We start from the raw sequence: 15,795 nt of genomic DNA on the forward strand, positions 1-15,795 counted from the left end.
GAAGCCAGGTTGCAGACCCGGACTTGTTTGACACAGGTGCTGTACAGAAAGATGGTCCCTGTCCCAATGGGCTTATTACCAAGAGAAGATTCTTTTCCATTAAATTCTATATGTTCTCCAAATAATTTCTGTGGCTTCCTGCCTATTGCATTCTCCAGGAATGCTGCCGAAAGAATGTCCCGATCCGTTGTACACATGCGTTTCTCGGCAGACAGTAGTCGCCTGGCAAGTGGCGTAATATTGCTGAATCCTGCAGCCTTTCAAATGGTGAAAAGCTACAGACCAGTGGGTAAGAACAACTCAAATTGTACAATACAACTGTGCCCCTTCAGCACTGTCTGGGCCTTCTCCCATCAACTGGAAAACCTCCTGTGCTTATCAAAAACGGAGTACGTGTGATGGCCACATCTACGGAATGACAGAGCCAGAGTCAGTGACCTTGGCCTGCACAACCTGTTGTTCTTACAACTGCTAGCATGTTGCCTTCACCGGGGGAACCAATCCTACCTGGTACTGAATGACCCAGGTTCTGTGGAGTCCAGCTGCAGCTAAGAGGACTCGTGGCCCTGAAGGATTTAGAGTGCATTGGAAAGGAAGTACAGGACATTTCAACTACAGACACTTAAGTGCCAAAGGGTCATTATCCCACAACAGAAATGCCAGGGATGAAAGATACACTGAATTTAGCGCAGCTTCCTTAGCACCAAGAACATGGAAGGTGTTGTGACAACCCACTCTCTCCCGCCTGCTGATGGGGTTCACTAGCACTCCAGGCCCATTGCCTCCAGACAGTGAGCCTGGCCATTTACCTGAGAGCAGAACTAGGCCCCTGCAAGGTCCTGCCCTCTCCAGCTCCTCTTTGGCACTCACACTGCTAGCTTCGCTGTCAGCTCCAGCTAGTAACATAGGTTATTATTTGGTCTCCTTCCAATAGCAGTGCCAGTAGCTGCCACTGATGGAAGACTGCACAAGAGAACTAGCAGAGAGTGCATGACTGGCACCGGCTGGAGGGATTACTCCGGACATGGCTGTGGCATCTCCTTGCTTGTCAGGCCTCTTCTGCTTCTAGCAGAAGCCGGGCTCCACACACAGGTCCATCCTAGCATGTGACCATAGGCAGCCATCCTGTCTGACACTGGAAACATCACCCCCTTCCTCTTCTGCGTCTGCAGTAGCTCTGTCCTGCTGAGGGGGAGTTCCTTCTGCAGCACTGAGCCCAATGTCCCTACCCCATAACGAATAATCCTAATTACAGAGAGCTCTATCTCTTCAAAGGGGAAAGCCCCCATTCAAAGGAGCGCAGCAGATTGATCAGGATGTCGCACTTGTCCTTCAGTTCTGCATGTGCCGTGGCATAGAAGAGACACCAAGGTTGAGATTCACAGAGGAGCCGCGGGGAGTTAGGTGCCTGGCTCTCATTTGTGTTGCAGGGCAACTTAAGTACATAGTGCCCTTTGCCTCTGTTGAACATCGCAGCCACAGGGCAGCTCATGGCCAGGGTTCCAGGTTAATAGGGTGGCTTATTTACATGACAGTATCACCAAGAGGTACCAGCCAAGAGCCAAACCACATTGTGCTGGGCTCTGTACAAATGTGCATGGACACCTTTGGGCAAGGCCTTCACTTTACTGTCTCCTAACAGTGAAGCACTGTCTTTCAGCATTTGTCCTTGGTATTTGCAAATGAAGCATGGTGTGGTTTTTTTAGTGTATTTAATTTCACAGTGGATTCTGATTCTTTGTCTGGGTTGCTGCCAGATTGGAACTTCTGAGTTGCCAGCATCCTGTGCTGATCATTAACTTGTTCATACATATTCCCAGATTCTCAAGGCAAACAATGAAGAAGTTTTCCCTCTGGTAGTTGTTCAGCTGAAAATAAATTTTCGTTAGCTGGGGAACTTTGCCATTTTTATGAGACTGTTTGAAATTATTTTCTGAGACATTCACCTTTGTAAAAAGCAAACTCTGCACTAGGCTTTCACATCTGGGAGAGGTTGCAGAATTTTATACTCTTGTAGCAAGCTGTGTCTAGAAAGGAGGATATCTTGGCAGCAATATAGTCTCTGGTTTTCTATTGAATTAATTAATTTTCAAGCAGTAGGGAGAATAAGGAGTGATGTTTTTATAAGGGTGCTTTTTTTTTTAAATAATATACCTTTGTAAAAGATTATGACAAAAAAAGCAATGAAAGAAATTCAAAGCTGTCAAATCCTCGGGCGCAAATTTCAGTGCAGACGTGGCTGTTATTTCCTCGCAACTCTAGGTACGTCAACTCTTCCTTGGCTGCATCTCCCTCCACAGTGGTGTGAAGGATTAGTGTTCGCCGTAGTATGCGCACAGAACCCTCCAAGCACTAAGGCAGCTATTCATCTATACCCAGGAGCTAAATATGACAATGTTAGCATTTTTCATTTCCCTGGCGTTACCATTAATAAAGCAATGATCCAAAAGAAGCTTTGCTGAGTCTGTTCTTTATGCTTCCATCACTCACGACTAGATAATTTCACATAGGATCGTTTTTAAATTAAATGACGATAAAAGCGCTCTGCTGTTCTGTGTTCACTAGTTCATAGAAGTCTATCAAGTCATTAATGTGTCATGACAAACTGCTGGATGGATGCAAGAGTAATTAATTATTTGCATAAATAACAGGTTGAACTTGGGGCTGTGAACCTCAATGGCATATGCATCATATTGACGGTGTCTCAGAACCTCTCGTGGACTGTTCATAAAGAGAGTTAAAAGTTAACATATTTGGAATCAGATTTTCATCCTTTTTAAAATGGTCAAACGGTTGGCTTGAGTTTTGATGCTCTTTGTTATGAAGGTCTTTGTTAACGGCCATTATAAGGAGGCATCTGATCACTGGAGCTTTCAATGAACAATTATAGATTTTTATAATTGCTATTAATCGCCACATATTTTTCAAGATAATCACAGCAATTATTATTTAGATTCCTCTTGTATGTGCACACTGGAGACAAGAACAAGTGCTTATTATAGTGAGTAGTATAGTGAACTAGAGTCTTAAGTTCTTTGTCATCGAGAAACTCATTATGTGAGCTGATGCTGCCTAAGAAAGTTCATCAGCGTGGGTAAATTAGGGTAGCAGTGGCAAATCTGATTATTTAAATCTGGTAGCTTTGCTAAAAATATAGTTATTCAAAGAAGATGAATTACTAATTTGACAACTAAAGTTTAGTTGGAATCTACAGCATTAGGAAGAAGGCAGCATCTGTCCTACAGCCAGTAAAAAAGAGTGACTTTTCCTTTCATATTCAAGAGAGAATTTCTAAATGAGTTCACCAGTTGTATTTATAGGGGGTAGTTTTGTGACATACCCTTTAAAGGTTAATATTTAATCTTAGTAATTTACACTAAATTGCATTTTAAGATCTATCAGTTAAAAATGAATTCATTGTTCTGCAGTTGTATGTGAAATGAGAGATTGTCATTTTGGCTTTAGCTTCCATCATCTGCTACTTCCTGTTAGAGGGGGAGGCAAATTCTGTGCAAAATCTGGTCCTTCACATTTTGTAGAGTGGAATTCTCACTTCCAGCTCCTGGTGATTCCTTCATCCAGTGCCAGTGAATGAGCAAGTTGAGCATAATCATTAAGGAGGAGCCGCACCGGGGAGATAATAAAGAACCGTTGAAAACATTTTTTGTTCTGAAATTCCATTTTGCATTTACCATTTTAATCTGAGAAGGGTGAAGGGACCTTCCTAATCTGAGACTGACTCTGCAGACTGAGTTACATAAGAATAGCCATACTGGGTCAGACCAAAGGTCCATCCAGCCCAGTGCCTGTCTGCCAACAGTGGCCAGTGCCAGGTGCCCCATAGAGGGTGGACCGAAGACAATGATCAAGCGATTTGTCTCCTGCCATACATCTCTAGCCTCTGACAATTAGAGGCCAAGGACACCATTCCTACCCTTGGCAAATAGCCTTTTATGGACCTAACCTCCATGAATTTATCTAGCTCTTTCTTAAATTCTATTATAGTCCTAGCCTTCACAGTCTCCTCTGGCAAGGAGTTCCACAGGTTAACAATGCCCTGAGTGAAGAACAACTTTCTTTTATTAGTTTTAAACCTGCTACCCATTAATTTCATTTGGTGTCCTCTAGTTCTTATGTTATGGGCATAAGTAAATAACTTCTTATTCACCCTTTCCACGCCTGTTATAATTTTATATACCTGTATCGTGTCCCACCTCAGCCTCCTCTTTTCTAAACTAAAAAGTCCCAATCTTTTTAGCCTCTCCTCATACGGGACCTGTTTCAAGCCCCTAATCATTCTAGTTGCCCTTTTCTGAACCTTTTCCAGTGCCAGGATATCTTTTTTTTTTTGGGTGAGGAGACCATATCTGTACACAGTATTCAAGGTGTGGGTGTACCATAGATTTATATAGGGGCAGTAAGATACTCCTTGTCTTATTTTCTATCCCTTTTTTAATAATAGCTAACATCCTATTTGCCTTTTTGACAGCCTCTGCACACTGCGTGGATGTTTTCAAGGAGCTATCCACGATAACTCCAAGATCTCTTTCCTGGTTAGTTATAGCTAAATTAACCCCCCATCATATTGTAAGCATAGCTGGGGTTATTTTTTCCAATGTGCATTACCTTACACTTATCCACATTAAATCTCATTTGCCATTTTGTTGCCCAGTCACTCAGTTTGATGAGATCTTTTTGAAGTTCTTCACAGTCTGCCTTTGTCTAGACTGTCTTGAACAGTTTAGTGTCATCTGCAAACTTTGCCACCTCACTGCTCACCCCCTTCTCCAGATCATTTATGAATAAATTGAACAGGATTCGTCCTTGGACTGACTCTTGGGGAACACCACTAGTTACCCCTGTGCATTTGGAAAATTTACCATTTATGCCTACCCTCTGTTTCCTGTCTTTTAACCAGTTATCAGTCCATGAAAGGACCTTCCCTCTTATCCCATGACAACTCAATTTACATAAGAGCCTTTGATGAGGTACCTTGTCAAAGGCTTTGTGGAAATCTAAGTATGCTATATCCAGTGGATCTCCCGTCTGCATGTTTGTTAACCCCTTCAAAGAACTCTAACAGTTAGTAAGACATGATTTCCCTCTGCAGAAACCATGGTGACTTTTGCCCATCAAATTATCTTCTTCTACGTGCCTGACAATTTTATTCTTTACTATTGTTTCAACTAGTTTGCCCAGAACTGACGTTAAACTTACCAGTCTGTAATTGCCAGGGTCACCTCTAGAGCCCTTTTTAAATGTTGGTGTCACATTAGCTCTTCCAGTCATTTAGGTACAGAAGCTGATCCAAAGGACAGGTTACAAACTAGTGTTCATAGCTCTGCAATTTCCCATTTGAGTTCTTTCAGAACCCTTGGATGAATGCTATCCAGTTCCAGTGATTTGTTAACATTAAGTTATCTATTTGTTCCAAAACCTCCTCAAATGACACTTCGATCTGGGACAGTTCCTCATTTCATTTCCCACAAAAAATGGTGCAGGTTTGGGAATCTCCCCAACATGCTCAGCCGTGAAGACTGAAGCAAAGAAATCATTTAGTCTCTCTGCAATGGTTTTATTGTCCTTGATTGCTCCTTTTGTATTTTTATCTAGGGGACCCACTGGTTTTTTAGCAGACTTCCTGCTTCTGATGTATTTAAAAAACATTTTGTTATTACTTTTTGAGCTTTTGGCTAGCTGTTCTGCAAAATCTTTTTTGGCTTTCCTTATTACAGTTTTATTCTTAATTTGGTAGTGTTTATGTTCCTTTCTATTTACCTCACTAGGATTTGCCTTCCACTTCTTGAAAGATGCCTTTTTATCCCTCACTGCTTGTTTTACATGGATGTTAACCCATGGTGGCTCTTTTTTTGGTGTCTTAGTATGTTTTTTAATTTGGGGTAAGCATTTAAGCTGGGCCTCTATTATAGTGTCTTCGAGAAGCTTCCACGCAGCTTGCAGGGTTTTTGTTCTAGTCACTCTGGCTTTTAATTTCTGTTTAACTAACCTCCTCATTTTAGCATAATTCCCCCTTTTGAAATTAAATGCCAGAGTGTTGGACTGCTGAGGTGTTCTTCCCACCACAGGAATATTAAATATTATTATGTTGTGATCACTATTACTAAGCGATCCTGTAATAGTGACCTCGTGGACCAGATCCTCCACTCCACTCAGTACTAAATCAAGAATTGCCTCTCCCCTTGTGGGTTCCCGTACCAGCTGCTCCAAGAAGCCGTCATTAACGGCATCAAGAAATCTTATTTCTGCATCTCATCCTGGTGTGACATGTTCCCAGTCAATATGGGGATTACTGAAATCCCCCATTACTATTGAGTGTTTTATTTTGGTAGCCTCTCTAATCTCCCTTAACATTTCAACATACACAGAGGGAAGGAAACAACTTTCCCTTCCTTCCCTCCAGGCATTTCAAATTCCCTGTTTTTTGATACCATGAGACTGTTTCTTTTCTCAAGTGGCTCCTGATTTGCAATGTTCTGCACAGAGAACTGGGTTTCATTGTGTGTTTTGTGTCAGAAGGAAAACTGTTAGATTGTGCCTGTCCATTTCGCAAAGGAAGAGAGACAATCCTGATGCCTATCAGATCAAAGACTGGGCAAGCCAAGGGAGACAGTAGCTGAATGTTCCCAAAATGGATTCCATTTTCCAAGTTGGAGGAAGGACAGAGGAGCGTTGAGGGCCAGCGAAAGGGATATAAGGACACACTGAAAGTACGCATGAAAAAATGCAGCATCGGTGTCGACACTTGGGAGAACCTTGCCCAATAGTGACCCCAGTGGAGAACAGGAATCTGTGAGGGAGTGGCACAGTTTGAGGGGTCCCGCTGCAGTGCATACAAGGAGAGGCATAGAAGAAGAAAAGAGCATCAAAACGTGCCCCGTTACCGTCCAACAGCTACCAACACCTGCCCCTTCTGTGATAAGATCTGCAGCTCCAGAATGGAGCTGATCAGCCATCAATGGACTCACAAATAGGAGGGTTACCTGAAGACGTCCTACTTGTTATTGAGTGACCTCCGAGAGAGACATATTGCTGCTAGATCATGGAATCAGAAATTTAGGCCTGGAGAAGTCATTAAGTCCGGTCCTCCGCCCTGAGATGAGACTAAGGAAACCTAGACCATCCCTGACAGGTATTCATCTAGCCTGGTCTCAAGCACGTCTGGTGGGGGGTTCACTCATTCCAATCCCTGTGTGGTCAGTAATAACCAAAAGTCTCATTGCTCTTACACGGCTGTTTGGAGATCCGTATCTGAAAACCACTGGTCTCTCCAATGCCAGGAGTCATGTCCCATCAGGGAAACAGCCATCCCAGGATGGGGGTGTTGTCAGCCTAACTGGGAAGGCCTGAATCATCCAGGGACACTGAGTGAGCTTGGTACTGGTGCACTGAGAGGTCAGGTGTGTCAGGGGAGAGGGGCTGTACTAAATGCCGGAATCTGATGCTGGGATATTTGTGGATGAAAAGAGACTATTCCAGGCACTGTACACATGGCTTGTTCAAGTTTATTGTTTAGGTAATGAAATTGTTACAATCCCAAAATTATTTAAAATCTCGGAGATTACTCTGAACTTTACACCTTTATGGTAAAGTTCTACAGAGTTTAACAGAGATGAGAGTCATACTCTTTCTGTGGGTCTTCTGCGTGGGGCAGTATAGGCTGTAGGATTCTTTGGGATATTTTTTAAACCCATAGAAAGGACACCATTCTCTGTCAAAGCTTGATGGACTTTAGAATTGATTTCCAGCAGATCCCTCTTGATTTCCTGCCTATTGAAAAATAGTCCATAGCATTTTCCCAAAAGAGAGAGGTCTCTGACTAAGCCATGATTCTTCAGCAAATGTGGGCTGAGCATCACTTGTAGCTGGAAGGCTTGCACAGTCAGTCACTGCCTTGGTACAAGTTTCTGAGATCCTTGGACTAGTCGGGGCATTTTCTTTCCACGTGCATTTAGCACCCAGCACTGGGAGGAGGGACAGAGTAGTGTAACTGTGAGAGGCCTCCAGACAAACACCATCAGTCATCAGCTGTAGAAATAAAGGTTTATGGGTTTGGTTTCTGGAAACCTTGGTTTGGTTATTTCTGCTGTTCAGTCTGCCCATCGGTCGGTCACTGATTACTGAGTGTCATGGCAGAGCACTTGGGTGAGGGTTTATCTTGGTTTCTCAAAGATGTCACCTAGATGATGGACACAGTCTTCCTACTTGGCCATGTCAAACACCAGGTGCTCCCAGTGAACGCTTTTCCTGCAACCAGCAGGAAGAAAAACTGCTCCAGAATTAGCGGGCTGCACAGGCACTGGCAGTGCAATTGTTAAAGAACTGCTGGCGCCGCCTGGAAACCAGGTGGAAATGCTGTATTCTGCCAAGAGAGAGCCTCGTTGTTCCCTTGATGACTGACTCATGGACGCTCACATGCAAGCTGCTAACCTGTACCAGGTCAGCACACGCCTCACCTCCTCATGGCTGTTTACAGTGGTTGTGATGCTAAGCTGTAGATCAAGTGACAGATCTCAAAGGCCCTGATTCTGCAACAGTGCAGATATACCCTAGTGGGTCCCAGCCCCACAGTTGCAGGATCTGGGTCCTAGTAATTAGTCTCTCAACTAATAACTTTAATTGATATTTGTGTTTTAGTGTAGACATTTTATAGATGAGTCTTTTTCATTACAGTAAACCCTCGATTTAACGAACTAGTGGGGGAAAGGGTGTCAGTTAAACCTGAAAGCCTGTTAAATACAAGGGTTTACAGGGTGCCCTGCCTTAGACAATCCCCAGCCAGGCTCCCCCAGCCCCTCCCACCCCCCATGAAATAAATGCCGGTGACTCACCAGAGCCACCAGACCCACTGGAGCTGCTGCCAGAGCTTCCATGCACCCCTTCCACCAGGGGTGGGGCGAGCACACAAATGCAGGCTGCCCGCATACGCATCCCACTCCGGTGGGAGGAGCGCATGTCAGCTCTGGCAGTGGTCCAGCCGCAGCAGCTGGAAGCAGCAGCCTCTCCCGCCGCGGTGGCTCCGGCTCTGGTGAGTCAGGTTATGTACATTCTTGGATGGAAGAGGGGTGACTTAGTGGACTTGGGGAACAACAGGGGGGCTGGCAGATGTTTGTTGTTCCCAAAGTCCACAAAATAGGGGTGCGTAAAATCAAGGGTTTATTGTATTGTTGTCGTTTCCATTTACTGCCCACAGGTAGTAGGATGGTCTCTCATTCCTCTGGCAGAATGAAAGCAAACGTGGCAGGGCTTGGCCTGGGAGCTGCCACTAGCTTTGGAAAGTGGCCATTGGAATGCAGCCCCTCCACTTGACCCGGCCTGCCAAGAGCTCCAGAAAACTGCCAGGCCAAGCGAATCCAAGGGTCCGGCGTGTGATTATTTTCAGAGCCGTGTTGGAGCAGTGGACAAAGAATTGAAAGCCCCTCTCAGACTCCATGTAACTGTATTATGAAATGAGTGGGCTGCCAGCAAATTGCAGGTCAGAGTTGTCTACTGCTGCACTGAGGGAATGGCCCCCGGGGCCGGGTACGGACACGCAGAGCCTCTTCAGCAGATTGCAGCATGCACATGAAGTCTGTTCCCTTGTCTGTGTCTGCTTGGCTGTCGTGTGGCAATGACGTCCTTATGGAGTTAACTTCAGCTCTGACTTACCCCTCCCCGTCCCCTGTGCATTATCAGAAACATCGCTCTCATGCTAATGTTGAACTGTAAAAAACCACTTGAGGGCTGCCTCCTGACCCCCACCTTATACTGACATCTCATTGTGCAGAGCAGCACCACTGACCTCAGTGTAACCACTCGTGGAGCATGGCCTTACTCCAGAGGGGTCCTGCGGGTGGGGTCTGGCCCCAGGTGGCAGGAGGTCCCAGGGTGATAGTGCAACACATCTGACGTTTGTCAGTTTAATGGAAACAAGACTGAAACCACCAATTCCATCTGCCACATTCTAAGCCAGTGGCTGGTGCACAAGTGTCTGACTGCCAGGGGCCTGGTGGGTTTGCTGGACTAGCTGAGGGTCAGTAAGGGGCACCATGCTGGGGAAAGGGAAGAGGGTGGCAGGAGGGTGATGTGCGTTCAGTGACTCCATTCTGTCTCACACCTACATTCCAGCAGCCTCCTCCTCTCCCTCCAGTTTCTTGTGCTTCATTAATGATTATTTAGGCTGTAGTATTGCCCTGGGTGTGTTGGGGAAAATGCTTCCCAAAAATTCTTGCCTGCAGAAAGTGAATGTGAGCAGCTTTAGCTGGACATGACTTACTTGTAACTACCCAGAGTTGGACTCAAACCTGGGACCTCTGGAACGTAGTGCAGGTGCCTCTCCAGTTGGAGCTAAAATCAAGCTGGGGCTCAGCTAAGACTCATTCTTTCTCTGTATAAGTGGTCCAGGAGCTACTCCATGGGGCAGTGGCACACACCTGGATGTGTGGGTTACACACTATTGTGGTGGAATCAAATATCCCAACTTGAAATGTCCTGGTAGTTATTAGAGTCAGATTCCTGTGAGGAAATTTGGGCTTATGCCCTGAAAATTGCTACAAACACTCACAAGACTGGGCTTGGGAAAAGTAGTGCCAAACCCTCTGCCAAGTGTCACGTGTTGCAACAGTTATGGTCCCACCTGCACTTTGTGGGTGAATGTTCAAGCTACTGAAATCCTCAGGTGGGAGTGAGGTGCAGGACTCTTCTGATCAGTGGAGATGACCCTTGGGAGCATTTACTTTGGCAGAGAACACAATACTCAGGTGTGAAGCGTGGCTGAAGATACCGGCTGTGAGCCCTCTGGTTTGTCAGGAAAGATGCCCAGAGATTGGTTAGAGAGCAGCCTGCTTCTGGCAGGGCTCTGATTCTGTTCCAAACTGTGTGCATTCGGCAGAGAGTCCCCATGCTCTGCACACAGTGACGCTGGTGTTAAACACAGATACAGGGCCTGTAGGGGAAAAAAACCTGTACTACCGCCCTGCTCCTAGTACGGGACTGGCGCAGGGACAGGCGGTGACAGCTCAGTGCTGTATTTGTTTAAATTCCCCTGAATGGGTATTTCAAACCCTTGACTTCTAGTGCCTGCCTAGGAAAAGAGCAGCTGAATGAACTCATTGTTTTCTGATTTTTCCCTTTAATGTATTTTCCAAACAGCCTAGTGATGGGCCTGACACGCTGATTCCTATGTATGCTGCTTTCACTTTGGGATTACAGCATTAATAACACACTTCCATGCATCATGCCATTTTTAAGCATGATCGTTATGATAAAGGGCATATACTTAATTACAGGCCTGCTTAATTACAGCTCTGTTGAAGCTCGTTTGTTTAGGAGAATGCTAATTGCGCTACTGAGCCTTTGGCACATCTTTCCTTTCAGCTGCTGGGTTTCTCTGTACTGTGTATCAGCAGGTTTTTTTTAACTACAGTCTCAAAGACTGAGGGAGGTTACTGATGCATTTCTGTGGCTGTTTTTCTGTGTTAAAGGCACAGACAGACTAGCGTGGGGTTATTTCTGTCATTTATTTAACAAAAACCATTGTCTGGCTGACCAAGGTGGCGCCCTGCTCATGTAAGAAGTGCTGCTAATCCCACAAGTTTGAGAACTTGCTTGGCTCTGTGGCACTGCTTCTCATCTGTGTATTTTGTTTGGTGTAACGCTGTAGCTGTGCATTGCTGCCACACAGCACCCTGCTTCCATGTGAGTAAGATAGTCAGAGAAAAAAGTATATAAAGGGCATGTTAAAAGGATGAAAATCTTCCTGCAGCCATAACCTGAACTCGTCCCTCTTGGCTGAATTTACATGCACAAAAGAGCTGCAGGAGTGGTGGCCATTTCAAATCAGAGCCCAAGGAGCACTGCTCTGGGTTCAGCACTGTGCAAAAGAAAACCCATTGAGGGTTCAGACAGAGGCCACAGCAAGCATTAAACTTGTTTTGGGGGCATCGTCGTGTCATCTTTTCTCAGAGCTGAAATTAAAAAGAGGCTGGATTGAACCAAGTAAACGGTGTGAATCACGTGCAATGCCTACTCAGGGCTCAGTGTGCTGCATTGGAAATGTGCCCTTTTCAGATATGGGAGTTGCTGAGAGAGGCAGGTTCTAAAAATAAACTAGTTCACCTGGGCTCTGGTGCCTTTCACAGCTTACTTTGGGGTTGCAAAGACTGTGACAATACAACCAAGATTAAAAGAAAAAAGAGCCAAAGCCTATGCACAAAGCAGACCATGTACCCAAGGTTGTGCTGCAAACCCAGAAGCCAGGGCAGTGTGACTTCAGGATGTGCACTGCCCAGCTAACCTACCCCCGGTGTCTTGGATACCCTGTGATTTAACTGGCATCTGTTTCCAGGGTACAATGTGTTTAGTGCATTATATCTCCATTGAGTTATTTGCTGCCTACTGTTCCCAGTAGTCGACTGGTAAGGAAAGGTCATTTACCTTGAAGAATTTTGTCTCTAGTGTCAGAATGATTTTTTTACAGGAGTGCAAACAAATTTTCAAGTCTCTGTTTCCAAAACTAATCCCTTCAGTTTGCTTGTGGAATGCTGGGTTCCTTGTGGTCTGCTTCACAAGGGCTCCTTTTTTTCTCATGCATCTGACAAAACTGATCTTTGCCCACGAAAGCTTATGCTCCAAAATATATGTTAGTCTACAAGGTGCCACAGGACTTCTTCTTGTTCTCCTTTTTTTAATGTAACAGTTTATATTCAAAGTATTATTACACAGCAAGTGGTAGATGGAAGTCTGCCTTTTTCAGCCATCAGCATTTGCTTTGGACTCCAGGCGCTGTCCTGCTGGAGAGTCTGGTTCTGTATACAGCCCAACCAAGGTGGGAGCAAATTCCTAGAACAGTCTGTAAAATTGTGCCCAGATCCAGAATGATATGGGATGTTGTTATGAATATTCCTGACTGCCTCCCCATACTTTGAACTGGCAGTACAACTGGGAGAGATAATAGGCAGGTCTGCTGTGATGAATTTGCACCCTGGTATGTTATTGCTAAATATCCATGTGAGTCACACATAGCATGTCCTTAAAATGCAGTCCGTTATTGGAGAGCAGAATATCAGTGTAAGATTTCAACTCTCTGTTCACCTGTGTTTTTCAGCCATGGATGGAGTGCCTTTTATGATCTCAGATAAGTTTGCCTGTGCTCCTGAAGGGGTAAGTTACCTCTGTTGTTTGTTAGCAGAAAGTTCACCCTCATGCAGAGGGCTCTGGCAAGGCATGGGCAATAGCTAATCTTGTGGGACATAACTGGTGCATAGTCCTGGTGCTGGCTGCCTGCACCAAAGCGAACTTCATGGTAGTGACTGTGGATGCGCCTGAGAACCCTGTACTTTGATGTGTGTGGGACCGTTTAGATTGTTTCACCAGATCTTTTCTAAAAGTAAATTCCTCTGTTCGCCAAAACCTTTCTCACTGCAGAGACAGAGGTGTTCGTGAGTGAATTCCTGACTTCGCCAAGAGTGTCTGGATGAGTCAGAAAAAGCAAATACCTGCTTTTGCAAATCCAGGTTATCTCTTTTGTCCCTGCCCTGCACAGCAGGGGCCCTGTTCTTTCAGGTCTCAGAAGCTGAACCCGCAGCTGATGGGGTAACTGCAGATGCTTGTTGAGATAGTGCAGCGTTCTTCTCATCCCCGCTATTTGTAGCTCTGCTAAGAGCTGTGCCAGGCTGTGGTGAGGCCTCGAGCATGGCCAGGGCAAAGGTGGCAGGGCTGCCATCAGCCAGGAGCATTTGATCAAACTAGTACACGGTCGTACTTGCTGTTTTAAAATGAGAGTTTTTCAGTTCATTGGTGAGAGCCCTTCACATTCCATTGTGGGCCTGGCTTTTTGCTCCTGAGCCCAAGTAAAATAGTTCCCTGTCTGCACCCACATCTTTGCTAGACCTGCCAGGCCCGACTCTCCCAGGAGCCTGACATGCTGGTGGCGGTATTGTGGAAATATGGTTCTGGGCCTGCATTGAAAGCAGGGGGTCCTGGGCTGAGCCTCCCTTGTAATGAAATACAACATGCATTGCTTCCACCTCTCTGGAAGCGGCTTAATCTTGAAAAATGCTTGTGATTTTGCACGTGGCGTGCAAGTAACTTTAGCTGACCCAACATAGCTAGGTTGCCATGGCTACGCTGGCAGGATTCCAGTTTCTGTGGTGAGAGGCTATGCTGTCCTGTTTACTAATTCCAGTCTAGAAAGTTTAGAGAGGTTGTTATGTCCTAATGATACAGCAGCTGGACGGCCATGGGGGTCCAGGCAAGAGAAACATGGCTAGAAAAATGTTTTTAGGATTCATGTTTCCCTCTGGTTTGAGAGATTGTCAACACCAAAGCGGGACTGTTCCCAGTGCAGAGCACTGCCTGCTGGGCTTGGGAGCGCGTATCAGGCTGCGCGTGAGCAGAGGCTCTGCAGGGCCAGGCAGTGACAGCAAAGCTTCCCATGCCACCCTGCACGGTGGTTTCTGAACTCGGACCTGTGCCTTCTTCTGGGCAGGGAGAGGACTCAGGTTCTGTCCAGCCCAGCGTGTGTCTGCGGAGAAGGTCGGCACAGAGTGCTGGTTAGCGCTTAACGTGGCAGTTGGTTTTGTGGAATGGAGTTCATAGATGATCCTTTGGAGCACTGCTTGCCTGGTGCTAATTTAAGACTGTAATCCAGAGCAGAAAAGCTCTGCATCCCATTACCATCCCCCTAATCCATCCAGTGCCTCTAGCAATATCTCTTTAAAAATCAATGCACAAGTAGCTGTTACTGCAAACACAGGACTGTTGACTGTATCTCATTCTTCACGTCCTGTTTCTGGCATTGCCTCCTTTTTGTTTTGTGGTTATAGAAACTCCAGCTAAACTGTGATGGCCTTGCAGCTGTCGCTCTCTGGATAGAATTGTGTGTGCATTGTTATACTCTTCCGTCTGCGTTCCCAGAGAGCAGGAATCTGCCACTGTTAGGAGAAATGCAGAGAGCCATTAGGGTGTGCTAAGCCTTCCTCGAGATTCTTGTGACACCATTGCCACCATATGGTCAGTGTGGTCAGGCTTTTCCACAACTAATGCCTCTCTTCTTTATGTCACCATCAAAAACCCATGGTGTAGTGCCTCCCCCCCACAGGAAGACAGTGAGGGATGTACCAGTTTGAAATGACCCTGTAAACTTAGCGAAGAAGCTCATTAGTGATAAGCAAGCATCATAGTGACTGCCTGTGGGCTACCTTCTGCCCCTGTGTTGGCGTAATGGGGAAAAGGGTTACACACAATTTTATAGATGGCGCCTCTAACTCTCCAGTGCCAGTGAATAAACCTGCTGAATTATTTTTAAAGCTAAACAGCATCTCTCTGTTCTCCCCCCACCCCCCTAGATGCAGCAAGTCGATCTCTTGGGCATCACAATCAAATCTCTGGCAGAAATCGAAAAGGAGGTAAGTGACCCTGTGAGACTTTGAGCACAGGCACCGCCATATCTGTGCTCAAGTAGCTGTAAGTTTCCCTCCCATATGGGAAGAGTTTAGATTGTTTTGCCAGGTCACAGCTCATGGATAAAGTCAACAGTAAGTTCAGCCAAACAGTACATTCAAAACTGCAATGCCTTTTGTGATTTGTGCCAGAAGTTTTCATTGTTGACTCTAACAGCAAAATCTGCACCCTCCATTTAACTCCCTGTGTGTCTCTTGTTTAACCTTCCTTTCTCGCTTATTACCAAACTAAATGTGTCCCTGAACAGGGAACTCTTTGTAGGAAGTTGCCTCTTTTATTTCAGGAACCAATTGAACTCAATTAAGCAGCACCACGTAAACTGCTGCAGAATTTTTC

At 45.5% G+C, this 15,795-nt stretch overlaps 1 protein-coding gene across 16 annotated transcripts in view; it reads left to right on the plus strand.

Moving 5' to 3' along the window:
* MVB12B (multivesicular body subunit 12B) overlaps positions 1–15,795 on the plus strand; it is a 108,934-nt gene that overhangs the window by 78,114 nt on the left and 15,025 nt on the right. For 5 of the 16 annotated variants that reach the window (XM_075015552.1, XM_075015546.1, XM_075015549.1 and 2 more), the window contains 2 exons: positions 13,103–13,158; positions 15,345–15,404. In XM_075015552.1, the coding sequence (XP_074871653.1) occupies positions 13,103–13,158; positions 15,345–15,404 (116 nt within the window). Of the gene's footprint in view, positions 1–2,262; positions 2,462–6,421; positions 7,151–8,190; positions 8,458–9,211; positions 9,494–13,102; positions 13,159–15,344; positions 15,405–15,795 lie in introns of those variants that run through there. The other 11 variants (XR_012648353.1, XR_012648361.1, XR_012648354.1 and 8 more) reach the window with 9 other exon arrangements.

Source organism: Carettochelys insculpta, chromosome 21, assembly GCF_033958435.1.
Source record: "Carettochelys insculpta isolate YL-2023 chromosome 21, ASM3395843v1, whole genome shotgun sequence".
Lineage (NCBI taxonomy): Eukaryota > Metazoa > Chordata > Testudines > Carettochelyidae > Carettochelys > Carettochelys insculpta.